Source organism: Teleopsis dalmanni, chromosome 2, assembly GCF_002237135.1.
Source record: "Teleopsis dalmanni isolate 2A chromosome 2, ASM223713v2, whole genome shotgun sequence".
Classification (NCBI taxonomy): Eukaryota; Metazoa; Arthropoda; class Insecta; order Diptera; family Diopsidae; genus Teleopsis; species Teleopsis dalmanni.
In genome coordinates this window covers 21449053-21464386 of record NC_051847.1, presented here as the reverse complement: position 1 = coordinate 21464386, position 15334 = coordinate 21449053, and the positions used below count along the sequence as shown (strand labels likewise).

The 15334-nt window shown below is 27.8% G+C and overlaps 2 protein-coding genes across 2 annotated transcripts in view; both read right to left on the bottom strand.

Annotated features, from left to right (window-relative positions):
* Window positions 1–6453: 6453 nt before the first annotated feature.
* LOC119674091 (putative gustatory receptor 28b) lies at window positions 6454–8089 on the bottom strand. The gene is made up of 3 exons (XM_038085215.1): window positions 7991–8089; window positions 6622–6789; window positions 6454–6561 (listed from the first exon to the last, which is right to left on the bottom strand). The coding sequence occupies exons 1-3, from the start codon at window positions 8087–8089 to the stop codon at window positions 6454–6456; spliced, it is 375 nt and encodes a 124-aa protein (XP_037941143.1).
* A 4045-nt stretch (window positions 8090–12134) lies between these two features.
* Window positions 12135–15334, bottom strand: part of LOC119674090 (olfactomedin-like protein 2A) — a 16127-nt gene continuing 12927 nt past the window's right edge. Inside the window, exon 10 of the mRNA XM_038085214.1 lies at window positions 12135–12245. Coding sequence (XP_037941142.1) covers window positions 12135–12245 — 111 coding nt within the window. The remainder of the gene's footprint in view (window positions 12246–15334) is intronic.

Here is a 15334-nt window from a genome sequence, read left to right as displayed (position 1 = left end):
GTGTGGAAATTTGTGATAAGACATGAAATGAAGTGGAATAAGAAAATAAGAATCAGTGAGGAACCAGAGATAAGTTTATAGTGTGATTAAATAAAATCTGAATTCAAATATATATTTCGACCTTTAGTTATATGCGTTATTAGAGCTTTTTAAAAACATGTTATAATGAAGCATATATTATATATATCAAAGCAATGATGACCCCGTCACCTATAGATCCTTTGATAAAAGATTATTGTTACTTTTGTATTAACTAAAATAACAAACATTTATCATTGAAAACCCACATTAGCAACATTATTGTAATAAGCAATTTTACAACAGACGCATTTAATGGGTGAGCAGAACGTCATTTGGCCTAGTTACATTTCATTAGACACATTTCGCCTCTGAAAAGTTCAATGACCCTTTTGTTTGTTTACTTTATTCATTTAACTGTCATTTTATTTTACACATATTTGTAAATAACAATGTTTATAATATATATGTTAGCTTGAATTTAAGGGAGGTTTGTGTGGAATACTTTATCCTTTGTAAAAGTACACATTTTGCTATTTAGTTTTAAGAGTGAACGCAATAATTGTCTCTAAATATATTTTTGAACTTATTATCTTTGACCCTTTTTATTGCAATAAATAAATTATTGAGAATCGGAATTGATTTGAAGATTTTATTCATCAAAGTTGGACAAGCATGTGTTGAGATACAATTCTTTCAGGTGTTTCAATGTAGTTGAAGGCTATATATGCCTTGATAAGGCTATATGCCTTGTTTTGATAAGGCTATATATGCTTTAGAAAATTAAAAAATAGGGAGAATGGTGCTTTATGTAGAATATTTTTTAAATTGTTAACAAAATTTATTGCTCAAAGGAATGAATTTGGTGTTAATTCTATATATATCATAAATTCTTTGTTACTTCATTGAACAATCAGTTAAAATAATAGTGTTCTTTAAGTGATTTAAACCGAATCGTAGTGCTCAGTGGCAAAGCAATATAGAATTAGAAAAAAATTGGAATAAATCTCTCAATATTCTAGTAATTTTTTTCAACCTAATATATTACTATGTTATATTATTAGAAGAGACAGAGATCTGTGACATATGTATATTGCGGTTTACTATGCTCTGACATATACCATAATCTATGACATTGTTTTATTATTTAATTATCAATGAAAACTAAATAAATGTGAGTAAATGAAGTCTAAATCTGAGACAATCCCATTTGAAATTTAACCTGACAGCTTTAGTAATTACTTTCTCGTAATTTCTATTTTCTTAAAATATTATTATATTATCAATGCTAAGATTTGGTACTGTCATCTGATGTTTACCGTAATCTATGACATTGCTTTATTAATTAATAATTAATAAAAAGTTAACAAAAGTGAGTAAATAAATAAAGTCTGAATCTGAGACAAACATATCTATTTTAAATTTATACTTAAATGCAAAACAAAAAAAAACAATAACTAAATCAATTTTCCATTTCATTTTCTATATAATTTTTGTTTCAATACTTTTATATTATTTATTGGATCTTCTCTTAATGGAAACTAACAAAAAAATTAGTCTTCATCTCAATAATATATAATATTAAGTATAATATTTAATTTCAACTAGTAACAATAATTAACTAGTACTTTATAAAAAGTTAGACAACACAGCCAATTTATTATATATGTATATTGTTACTGACTTAATTTGAAACTTTTTGATGTGAAATCATTATTAAAAAAAAAAGAAAAAAAACTATTATAGATTTCAGGTTCTTTTCAGAAACTTTTTGATATTATAAGATTAACACAATTTTATCAGACATTATTATAGGTTTTAGGTTGGAACTTTTTGATATTGAAAGGTCAACACAAGGCGTCAGATATGAACAGATCTATACCATGAGACATATATCTATACATCTGAGACAAACTATCGCTATCGCTCATATATTGGATTTCGAATATTAAAGTTACATTGTAGTAAAAACATTAAAAGACTTAAATAATTTTAAAACCAATCTTTACAGGATACATTGAAACAATATTTAGTGATGTATTATTAATTTGAACACACTTAGATAAGATTACAATATCACAGATCTTAATTGATACACACCTCAATTATGTAAACCAATTGCTAAAATAGTTTATATAGTTTAAACATATGTATGCTCTTTTCTTAATTAATACCCGCAGAATAAGAAAAGAACAATTGTACAACAAGATATATATAGGTCGATCTGAAGTTAAAGAGTCAGAAGAAAGTAAAAAACTTTATTTCATAACAAAGACTCCGGGCTGCTGAGTAAGGTGCAAAGTTTCTATTATAATCAACAAATTATTTTATATTAATATTTTTTAAGTTCGTGGTGCTTATATTATCAAGAGGATAATTCGTGGTGCTTACATAGGAAAATGGATAAACTAGCATTCTAAGTTAATTAGAAAAAAATTAAGAATTAATTCGCTTAATTATTAGTTTCTTGCTTCATTAATATTGATAGCTGATATGCACATTCACGCAATTTGTTTATTACGATATCTAATAGGCATTTTTAATTAATTAATCTACTTAATTTTATTAAATTAAATACAAACTTAATTTAAGTGATAGTATATAGAATATATATTATTATTTAAGTTAATTAACATTTTAATGATCATACGAAATTGTATCAAATGAATGACAAAATTGTATCAAAACACATATTTCCTACGGAATATTGTTCATTAACTTCTATATATATTTATATATATATATTATATAGTATTATACATATAAAATATAGTATTATGTATATATTATATAGTATTATATATATAATATATAGTGTTATATATAAAGTATTATAATATATATATAATATCAAGTATTATATATAGGGTTACAGTTGAATGCTTAACCCATTGAACTGTTTAATTTTGACAGAGTGTACTGCACGATTTGCATTATCTCTGGGTCTTCAGTTAAAAAGAAATTTTATTAAAATCTGTATTTATCCCTATTTCTGTATAAATTAAACTCAAAAATGTCTTCCTCGTAGTAGACTTACTATTCAGTTAGAATACCGCTTTTTGTAACTGAATATCTAAAGCTGTCAAATGGAATCTCTAACTTTGTTAAAGATTTTTCAATTCTTAAGTCTGACAGTATATTTATTGGATTATTTTACCTTAAATATGCGTTTTTATATTTATTATAAATATAATACCAGATAATACATATATGAGTACACTTTTATTGATCACTTAACACATTCCTAAGACAACTCTGTAAGTTGTCCTCTTTCCATAACTCACGCGTTCTAGTATGACGACGTCTAGCAAATTATAGTTTGTGCTTAATATTAATAATTATATTTTACATAAATAAGTGAATGTGAATAACAGATATTGTTTGCGTAAAATAAAACAACATTATTCCGAGATGAGTCACATAAGATTTACTAGAAAAATACATGGAAAATAAAGTTCATTTAGCGCGTTATCGAGTCGAGTATCGAAAAAAGCAAACAACTCCACCTTAAGAAAAACAAATTCTTGGAGATTAAATTATTTTCTACACAAGACAATTAAAATGTTTTTAATAAAAAAATATGTTATATACAAACAATAAGTAATTATTTGCATAAATTGATTAATGCATTTGTTTTATAGAAAAACTTCTTAAGTAAAATGTTTGGTAGACGCATTTTAATTTTTAGGGCAGTGCCCTTGCTTTGTGTGGATCTGGAGTTGGTTATTTGTTGTTATAAACAATCAATGAAGCTGCGCGTATGTCTTTTTAATTTATGCATATTTCTTAGCGGCAGACACAATGGAATTTTTATTCTTGACTTACCTTTAAAATTTGGCTTTTGCGAAAACTGAGTTCGTCATCGGCGGTTGCTGAGAAATCGTGTTTGGCAATTGCTTCCATTGTCGTCTTGTATTTGAATTCCTATTGCTGTGTTGTTGTTGTTGTTCTTGTTCTTGTTGTACCTGAATTTTTTGTTTATTTCTATATTGTGTTCCCGAATTCACAAATATATTGTATCAGACTTCGTTGCTTTATATATATGTATATATATAGATATATCTATTATGTTTCATAAAAAAAAAATTGGTGTTTGATTCTTTTCGTTTAGACTTAATTAATTGTTTCCCCCTTTTTTCGACTTAATAAAGTAATAAAGAACACACTATTTTCAATATAACACTAAAAGCAATTATTTATTTTTAATATTGCTCAAATGAATATCAAATTTTTTATTAATATTTTACATGCTATATATGATTTCCACTTTTTATGTATTTTTGCTTTTTTTCTTAATTCATTTCGCTGGGTTCTATTTAAGGAAATACGAAAATACTGACGAAAACCGAGATATAAAATGAAATAATCAGCATCGCATATGACTACACACGCACATAGTTGAACAACACTGCCAGCATAGAATTTTATTAAAGAAATTATTTTAACTATTTGAGAAATTTATGCAGTGTTGATATAATGATTTATGTATAATTAAATTAATAAAAGTGATTATGAAATTAAAAATGGTTAGTAATTAGTTGAAGTAAATTAACTTAAGTTATGCGCAAAGTTCTATAATAATTAATATATAAAATAGTACAGATAGTACAGTACGCAAAAAAATTTCAATTCAAGTGCTATAATTTCAAACTGGCAATGAAATGTTTCCTTTTTATTTACTTGTCTCTCCTATACACGACATTCGTTGAATGTTGTTGTTGTTCGGCATATTTGCATTACCTTTTAAGTCGGTATTATTGTTGTTGGTTTACAATGCCGGACGTATGAATTTTCTTACTGTATTTTGCTCTTTATTTTTTGTGAAAAGTTTTTTTAATAATTGAAAAGAAAATATTTTTAATAATCCCATTTTATTATTAGGAGTGCATTTATTTTTTTATAAATAACAAAAACTATTAGGTATTAATTATAATTTAATAAATGTTTTAATATATTAGTATTAATTAAAATAATTAATTGTTAATATGACATATTTATTAAAATGTTTTTGTAATTTTTACCGTTCTTAAGTCGTTTATTTAACACACAAAAATAATAAAAAAATTGCATTTATTATGTTAATATTTTTTATTATATTTTTAAAAATAATTAATAATTCAGATATTACGTCTACTTCGTCAAATTTAGAATCAAATAATAATTTTTTGCCTATGTGTACTGGAGGTGGTCTATGAAGTAGACCGAAATATTTGATTTATAAATATTTTTTAAAAATAGAAATAAATAAACGACCGGAACAAAAATGTAAATTAAAATATAATTAATTAACAATATAGTTTGAATTGATAGGTTTATTTAATTTTTTGTGCTCAAATTCAAATTTAAGTCTATATAATAATAAAAATAATAGATTTATTTTCAAAAAGAAATTGCCTATAAAAATGTGTAGAAATTATTCTGTTACACTGACTTTCCATCGGAAACTAATTGGAAAATAAAATTTAATATAAATAATACATAAATTTTAATTCAACAGAATTTAATGTTACTTTAAATGCATATAAACTAAATAATTAAATTATTCGAAATGAAAGTAAAAATATTTCATTGCTTCAAAATATAAAAAAAAGTTATTTAAGTAATGACAAGAAAATACACAAGAAAACATTTTATAATTATTTGAAATTTATTTAAAAGAAAATAAACACATAAATAAAAAACATAATTTAGTTCTGAAACTAATTTTTTAATTTGTTAATTCCCAATAAGTTATAAATTTTAATAAATGTTGTTGCGTGAAAATAATTAAAAATATTAGTTCAGTTTTTTACCGTTTGATTTTAATGGCGCTGTTGCCAGTATGTTGATTAAAAACAGTTAAGAGTCGAAACTTATTAGAAATTGTATTATTTATTATTTTAAACGGACATTTTTAAATAATTAAATTTATATTAATGTACATTAATTTTTATAGAATACTTTTTATTATAAAGCAAAGTTTTGTAATTTAATTTGTGATAGGTAAAAAAAGTCAAACTCAGCGCATAATTGAGCAATAGTCGTTGGCTACAATAGCCAGAAAAGTAAAAAAATTTTGTTAAGAGAATGCATTTCAGCAAAATTTCGCTTTATTTAAAGTCGTTGAATACTAATTGGCTAATATAATTAGACCATACTGAGCGCCGTTCAGCATGCTTGCCTATGCCCAAAAACTTGTCTATAGAGATACGAGGGGTGCCAGTTCGGTTATAGTCCACACGAACTCATTTTTTTTGAATTCCACAGTGCTCTCCAACTAAAATCAATGTATGTAATTATCTTAGTATCTTGGTATCTAATTGTTTTGGTATATAAGTAGTGAGATCTTCACACATTCAATTTTTTTTATTTGTATTAATTTTCTTATTTTTTTTCAAAGTAGAATAATATTTTATTGAATTTTATATTTTGTTACAAATGTTATAATAATTAACACTATATAGTTTTCTCTGGAACTGAAGACGGTGAGGGCATTTTGTTATTTATATTACTAAAGTAGAACTGTATTATTATGACCAAATATGTTGTTACAGCACCAATAATCTATGGGTAATAAAAAATGAGAGATAGACTGATATAACAAATGGAGTTTTAGGGTCTTACCGATGTTATAAGTTTGTAGTTCATATCGAAAAATCCCGCAGCTGTGAAGTTATTTTTGCGTTGCATCACTTCAATTGAAAATATTTGTATTATTTGATAAATCAAGCTCACTGGTTCCTCATCGCTTCGTGGTTTCAATTTATGTAGTAGAAGACCTGTAGTTGACATCTGAAAGTATAGAATAATATAAATTTTCATGTACATATAATAAAAGTATCTGGTTTTTGTAATATTCTAGAAAATTCTGCAATGGAACAGATTGATTGTTATGATAGAATATAGGAAGGTAGAATTTAAATAAGTTGAAAGAAAGAGAATATCAAATCAATATCAGTGAAATTATAATTTAATAGCTGATAACTTTTATAGGACATCTTGGTTTATGTAGTACTACTTTGCATAACAGAAGATTGCAGAAGAATTGAGGGTCGGAAAGAGAGTCACAGAGAGCTTTTCAAAACAGAGAAGTATAATAGCATACATGAAGAGATAAAGTCAAAAAGACAGAAGAGAAACGAAGAAAAAATACAGAGCAGGCGAAAAGAAGTGGAAGGTAGAAAGTCATGAGAGCCTAAGAAGAAAAAGAGATCAATTTCATGCTACAGAAAAATCTTTGTCAAGAAAATGGTTTGATTTTACTAAAAAACTGAAGAATCACAAAAAACAAAAAAAAATTGCTGTCAAATGATGAAAAACAGATAATGGAAGAATTGGATTTAAAATGGAATATGTGGATATAATATATAAAAATAATAATAAATAGATTCAAAAGAAAATGGAGAGGACTGATAAAAAATTAATTAGAAAGATAAAAAGGGGAGTAAATATTACGAGAGAGAGCGGGAGAGAGTGAGAGAGAGATATAGAACGATAGAGGATAAAAGAAATCATAGAGAGCATTATGAGATAAAAGCAAGAAAGTCTTAGATATAGATATGGATAGAGCTGAATGAAGTATGTTAGTATAAAAATAGCAAAAAGAATTATAGACCAAGTTAAACTACAAAAGAAACTAAGCGTCAAAGATAAAAGAAGTGAGATAGGATATTAGAGCAAAAGACGTAGAAACTATCAAAAAATGTAAGAAAAGTAATTAAAATGAAAATACAAACAAAGGAAAGGTAAGCAAGTCAATGATGTTATGATGTAGAGCAAGCGATAAGTACATCTGAATGAAGACAGAATTGGAAATAAGGATATTGGGGAAGAACTGGACACAGTAATGTGGATGTGATTAAGAAAGTGTAAAAAAAAGATACATATAAATAGAACATTACATGAAGCACAGAAAAAAGGAAAAGAGTACAACGGAAAAAAATGCAAAAAAAATTAAAATGAAAAAAAAATATGATATAAAACTCCGACTTACCGAATCCGCTGTGACGCAACAGGCCCTAACGTTCAGTCCAATTGTTGCAATTTGTAGTAGAATCCAAGCAACTATGAAAAATATCTGATAGGTAGGCATATCCAACGAGTGCACAATTAGGGCAAACAAATTATAGCTTTGCATTGTGATAACCGCAAACGAAACTGTAGTCATCAGCAACAAATGCCAGGAAAACATTTTCATCACCAGATCCACAGCATCTGCCGTGGTTATGTAAATTTGGAGCAAACTCTGTAAAATCTCAGAATGCAAATGCTCAACTCTTTCTTCACACAGAGATTTCGTGACTGCTGTCAGTGGAATTTCCGAAACTGAATGCAATGGTATTGCTTTTTTCGGATGAACACCTTTCACGTATATTTTTAACTTATTATTGATTGAATCAAATTTAGTTCTTAAAATTAATAATAAATTCAAAAACTGAAATTCCTTTAAGGATAGCAACAATATCGGCAGGAAGCATATAAACCAAAAACAAGAAGTAATAAAACCAAATGTCTTCGGCATTGGATGTATAATGACGCAATGACCCATGGATAATGTAATTGGCACTAATAGAGCAACGGCAAAAGTACGGAATAAACGACTCCGTAAATCGGTGTAATCGATTTTAATGCCGATAGTTGTTGTCAGCAAATGGTCGATTTTGTATATTAAATTGCATAGCTTCATCGTTCTTTTCAGGTTATACCAGGCGGTACAAATGGCAACAATGCCGAGCAGGAATAGTGTGACTACCTGAGCCCAACTACACACATACGATATGATGCTATTGCCATATAATTCCGAAAAATTCTGTAACTTATGTAAACGGTAGACACCAATGACAAATCCAGCTGTAAAATATAGTTATTCTTTATCATCTCATCGCAAAAGTATGTAATGTGATGTTGAAATATTTTACCAAAATATAGCACCGCACAAAAGAATAGGCTTACACAAGCCCACAGATCCAACTCGATTTTCGTGAATTTCTTATGCAAAAGAAATCTTTTTTCGATTTTTATGGGTACATAGCCCAAAAGTTTAAAAAATCGTAAGAAAGGATATAAAATATATGAAAAATTACTGCTTGGAAAATTTGAAAAAAAATATGATTTCAACATCGTCTTTATTAGATATCTCACTTTTGAAGGCACACCTTTATAGTTATAGACCGACAATGACCTTTAGATGTCACATTCAATATGCCAAGTAGCAACAAACTGTCCTAATCACTTAATTTTTGATTAAATTCAAGGTGCAAAAACGAATTGATTAAATTCAAATTAGCACTATTTAAGGGACATGCGCTATTTGCAACAGGTATACAGGGTGTGCAGAGAAAAGTCCCTCTAATGGTATGCTGAAATTTATATATCATTAGCTGCATTACTTTCTTGCTCTATGCACTTGTGTTGTATGTAAGTAAAATAAAATTTTACGGAAAAATAAAAGACATTATCCTGAGCACCTTCTCTATATACTTTATATATATGCATTTATTGATACCTTGACATCTATTTAGAATTTAAATTGCTTTAAGTTTAAATCTATAGTTCTGATTTTCTCTATTTTTCTTCTTCTTCTTTGCTCGATCAAATGAGAGTTAGTGTCTAAAGCACTTTTACTTTACAGTGTCTTTGACCATTTCGCTGATCCACTGTTATAAAAGTTTCATTGAATTCTGATAATGAGTTATTCAGATGATTTTATAGAAGTATACTCTTAAGCATAGCATATCTTTCTGATATATACATTGTGACCGAAAAGTTTCCGGTCATAAATAAATAAAACGCAAAATTCTTAATCTTCATCAATATTTATTTTATCTCCTTCAAATATGCTCATTAGAAGCGATACCAAATGCCACGTTTCTTCCAATCATCAAAACATTTTTTATAGGCGCTTTCCGGTATGGCTTTGAGTTCCCTCTGCGAATTCTGTTTTACGTCTTCTATGGATTCAAAACGCGTTCCTCTGAGTGGTAATTTGAGGTTGGGAAACAGGAAAAAGTCACACGGTGCAAGATCAGGTGAATACGGTGGCTGTTCGATGGTATTTATTGAATGTTTGGCCTTAAAATCGTTGATAATGTTGAACAAATTGAGGTGAATCGGAACAAGCCGGGCGTTGACACGTCGCATACACAAATTGTCCACCAAAATCAAACGAGCCATCTCACGACCGATGCCTAGCTCTCGTGCTATCTCTCTAACACTCACATGAGGATTTTTGAACACGATTTCCTTTGCCTTTTCAATGTTTTCGTCGGTGGTAGAGGTCGAAGGTCGTCCAGAACGCGGCATGTCTTCGACGGTCGTACGACAGTCCTGAAAGGCTTTGTACCACTCATAAACTTGAGTTTTCGATAAAACTGATTCCCCATAAGCCTTTTGTAGCATTCGCAACGATTCTGCACACGAAATTTCGTTCGAAAAACAAAATTTGATGCAAACTCTTTGTTCAATATTTTTTTCCATTGTTTTTTTCGCAACGCACTACTGAGGTGAACTGGTTTCAACAGCTGCCGTAAACGAACTGTCCGACAGAATCCCGGCTATTTTTGGCATAGTAATTAAGGGCAGTGTGCCAACTATAAACTTAAAATATCGAAAAATATACAGCGCGCGAATTTTAAATGAGAACCTCCGAAAACCTTTCGGTCACAATGTACTATGTATTAGTACGGAATATATATTGTATTTGACTTGAGAGAGTGCAATTCTAAATTATTGTGCGTTTTCACAGAATCAAAAGATTTCAGTACTCTAGATTAGATTAGATTATGCTGGCAGGCCATAAAGGCCACGCGTAGACCACTAAGGTCCATTGCGATACCAGATCAGAGTCTTGTTTTAGCGATTGTAAGTATCACTTAAGATGCGCGTTTCATTAGCAAAATTTATTAAGATTCCAACAGAAACCTCCAGTCCTGCAAAACTGAAAGCTTCCAAGTATTTTTGTCGAGTTCTCGAGAGAGCCGGGCAATTACACATCAGATGCTACATTCAGTGCTTTATCTTTGATATACTTTTGCACACTCTCGACTTTCAAGTCTCTGTATACGTCTACATTTCTGATGTACCATAGAGCTTTTAGCATATGTCTCAGTACAATATTTGGATGAGTTTGGAGTTTTCTAATGGTGGATGGAGCAACATCGCCATAAGTACCATAGCCATACAGTAGTTTACATAAAGAATACATGTTATTCGGTCTTATGTTTACTGGACTGCATATAATTAATATTTTAAACAGAACAGAAGTACATAGCGATCAAATGTAATTGGATAAAATTTATTAAATTAAAATAATTATATTAATAAATTATATTAATTTAGAGAAATTATTATAAAGATAAACACGTTATTGATTACAAGGTTCTATAACATAAGTATCCAAAAGTATATTGATCATAAGGTTCTATAATATAAGTATCCAAAAGTCGCTCGTTTTGTTCAGAGAAAGTTGGAGATTCCGGAGTCGTTCCCGGGTATAGCAGGAGGTATGGTCAAAATAAATATATAACCATTTTACATTACATCTGCAGATGATATCTATATATATCAGCGCAAAACAGTTTTTTTTATTAACAAATGCAATAGATAAAAGTCTCACGGTATTAAATTAGAAAATTATTAACAATTTATTTCAAAAAATTGGTTCACATATTTTTGTACTGTTTGAATAATGTCAAATATACAACTATATTAATCAAATACAAAGCTCAAAAGCTTTCCTTAGCTTTCGTTGATTACATTGAGTCTAAAATCTTAAAAACATTACATTGTTTACATTGTTTATTAAATTGTAATATTTTCGTAAAAATATGTTAACAATTTCAAAAGGGTATAATTTTCATTTAAATAGTTTTCTTTAATCATTAAAAAATTGCTACTAAACAGCACTTGTGTGAAGATCACAGCTAGTTAACTTCTGCAAAGCCAAACTATGTCTCATTTCACTTGGGGGCCATCTTTTTTATTTTATATATTCTATATTCTTTAGTTCTATCTTGAAGTAATAATAATTAATGAGAAAAGCATAGCATTTATTTATCTGATCGATTTAAACTGATTTATCAAGATATTTGTTATTGTCAAGAATGAGAGTTTGCATAACATTAGCTATATAACATGGTCTACATATTTGAAAAAGCTACTGGGCAGAGCCAAGATAGAGGTGGTAAGATTTGTGGCAATTTTGACAGGAGACCAGTCAATGGATACTTAAGCTGAAAAGTTGGATGTATCTAAATTGATTAACAAAAAATGGAGAAAAAAAGAAAAAGGAAAGAACTCAACAATTACTCTGCAAATGTTCAGTCCAAGCAAGATTAAGACTTTCCACTATAAAGAAGAATTCTTACTTACGATAAAGAATTCTGGTGAGTATTTCTGACATGGATCTTCAAAAAAAATTTTCTTTATTGAATAATAAATGTTAATAATAAAAATATAAATAATATAATAATAATAATAATATAATAATTTAATAATATAACTTGAGGTTTTAAAACTATGATTATACGCTACTTGGATAGAAGAATATGTTATACATATGGTATATACAAATATGAAGAATATACAAATATATAAAAATCATTGTGAATTCAAAACTAAGGGTTGTCTACTTAAGGGACTTAAGTCAATCATTTTAAAAAACAAATATAAAAATATTAAAGATATTTTAAAACATAAAAAATAGGTTTTGTGGACGTTAAATATAGCTACAAGGATATGTAGGATGTGCTTGTCTCGATATCCAGAAGGATTAACACCTAATAACTCCTTTTGTAGTCTCCCAAATGCCGTAACATTTTAACAGTATATCTGTGTAAAAATTACTTTATTAAAGCATGTACTACATTTAATTGCCAATATATGGCCTGACTGTAGATACCGATTTTTAAAAAGCTTTGTTTAGTTATAGTCCATCTCATATATATGTAAAAAAGTTTGTATATATTTATATAAAAAGTAATTTCTAAATGGCTGATGTTTAAAATATATTGAGCTTAAAGACATACGATATGTTTTAGAACTATTTATAGAAATGTCGTAACCAATTTGCTCTCCAATTATATATCTGATTCTAGTTAAACTTTGTTCCTAAGGCAAATGCACAAACCATCGATCTAATGATAAAACAGACAAAACATGAAATGTAGATAGCTTAATCCTTACCTCTTGTCCCTAATGTATAACATTAATTGATATTATCTATATATATATATGAAATGACAGTGTTGTGTTTTGGAAATAACTATATTATTAGTTTAAAGGAAAAATGTTATTTTCTAATTCATATATTTGAATTGTTTCTGAATGTAAGAGAATGTATTGTACATTTATTTTTTTTACAAAAAAAAAAAAATTAAAATGATATAATTATTTGTCCAAAACTGTTTGCAGAATGGTGACACACCCTTTATAACTACGATTATTATTATTATGAACGATAAATGATAGCGACACGCTTTTTGGTTTTGCAAATATTTGCTTTGACTGAACCAGAAAATTCTATTAATATTATTGAATGAATATATTTTGTATAAAAATAATAATATAAAGTATACTAGGGTATTAATATTTTATTTTCCAATCGAAACATATATAAATTAAAAAAAAAAACCCTTTTGCATTGGTATGGGTGAAGCTTTAATACCCTTTTTAAATATAGTTATGTTATAAATCAGTTGTTTATATTTGGTTAACTTGATTATATGGTATATATAATAGCGAGTTATATTGACAAAAAATTCCAAAGTATATAGATATTTGTACATATGAACTTCTATTTGGCAATTAGAAACTACCATAACTACTAGGAATAACTTACGAATTTTATACACTTCGAAACCTAACCTATTTTGATTCTAGAATATCTTAGATAGTCACAAAATTTCTTTTAAATCTCCTGAACTCATTAGTTCACTTATATTCGGGATGACCTTCCCAAAACCATATTGTCATACCAGGAATATATGTGGAACCTAATCTTATGTTACTTCCAGTATCTGTCATGATTGTGTGAAAGATAACAGGAATCTTCACAGTTCAATATATAGAATCCATATATATATTTGTGGTCAGGTCATTTATAAGTAATTACATGTGTCTGTAATATAGATTCTTCACTGTATTGTCAAAATAATATATCATAATCTTTGGACGAATTGGAGTGGAATTATTGCGACTGAAGTTATAGTATCTTTGCGTTACCGATATAAAGTCGTACACAGGACAAAGAAATTATTCTCCTAAAATTGTTTGAACTTTGATCGAAACATTTGATTTAATGAACCATGTTTATAATAATGATGGTTTTTTGATTTCATTCAAACTGTGCGTGGTCTCAACAACGATTAGTAACAATCTTCATTCAAAAAAGTGGAGCTGGAATTTAATATCTCTAGAACATGAATTAACTTTATATTGAATGAACTCGGGTAACTGAAAAGTTCGATTCACACAAGTTGACTGAACACCAAAAATTTTGATTGTTAATCAATCCTGGTTCTGCATACCTCCCCGAGGAGCCTGTAACCATTTTGAGATTTGATAACGTGGTGTTGGTAAGTCTGTCAGTTTTCGTGAAATAATTTCAAGGCTCTATCCTTTATGTATTTTTTGATAGGATCAAATATTGATTTCATTTAAACTCTATTAAATTTTTTATCCTATCCTAATATACCAACTTCCATTGATTCCCTTTAATAAACAATAAGCGAGTATAACAATTACTCTTAATTGGTAAAAATATATACTTTTTATTTATTTTAATATCTAAGTTTAAGAATTATGTTACATATCTTAAATGCTCTATAATTTGAAAACCAAAACTGAATTGCCAAAATAAATTTCAATATAAAAGCAGTCAATTGACATTCGCAATGGAAATGTAATTTAGCCAGATTAGACAGTAAGTAGAGTACTCCACTTATAATGATTGTGCATTTGGAGATATCATGAAACAAATTTAATTGGGTTAATAAGATACGCATAGGGGATTATAATTTTTTATCAGTTATGGATTCGTTACACATTTTTTATATATATTTGATGTCTATTTTAATAATTCGATTGGCTTAAATGCTTACAATTCTGAATTAAATATTAAAGTTGAATAAAAATTATTAAATCAGTGCTTCCATGATTTATTCCTGTCAGTATATATTTATATATTAATTAGTATAAATAAATTAAAATTAAATCGATAATAAATAAATGATTAAAATAGTTTATAACAGCTGGATAATGGTCTATTTTCAAAATATGTATGGTCCATTATAAAATATAGAGCCAAAGTGGTAATTCACAAATAATATTAGTGAAGGTT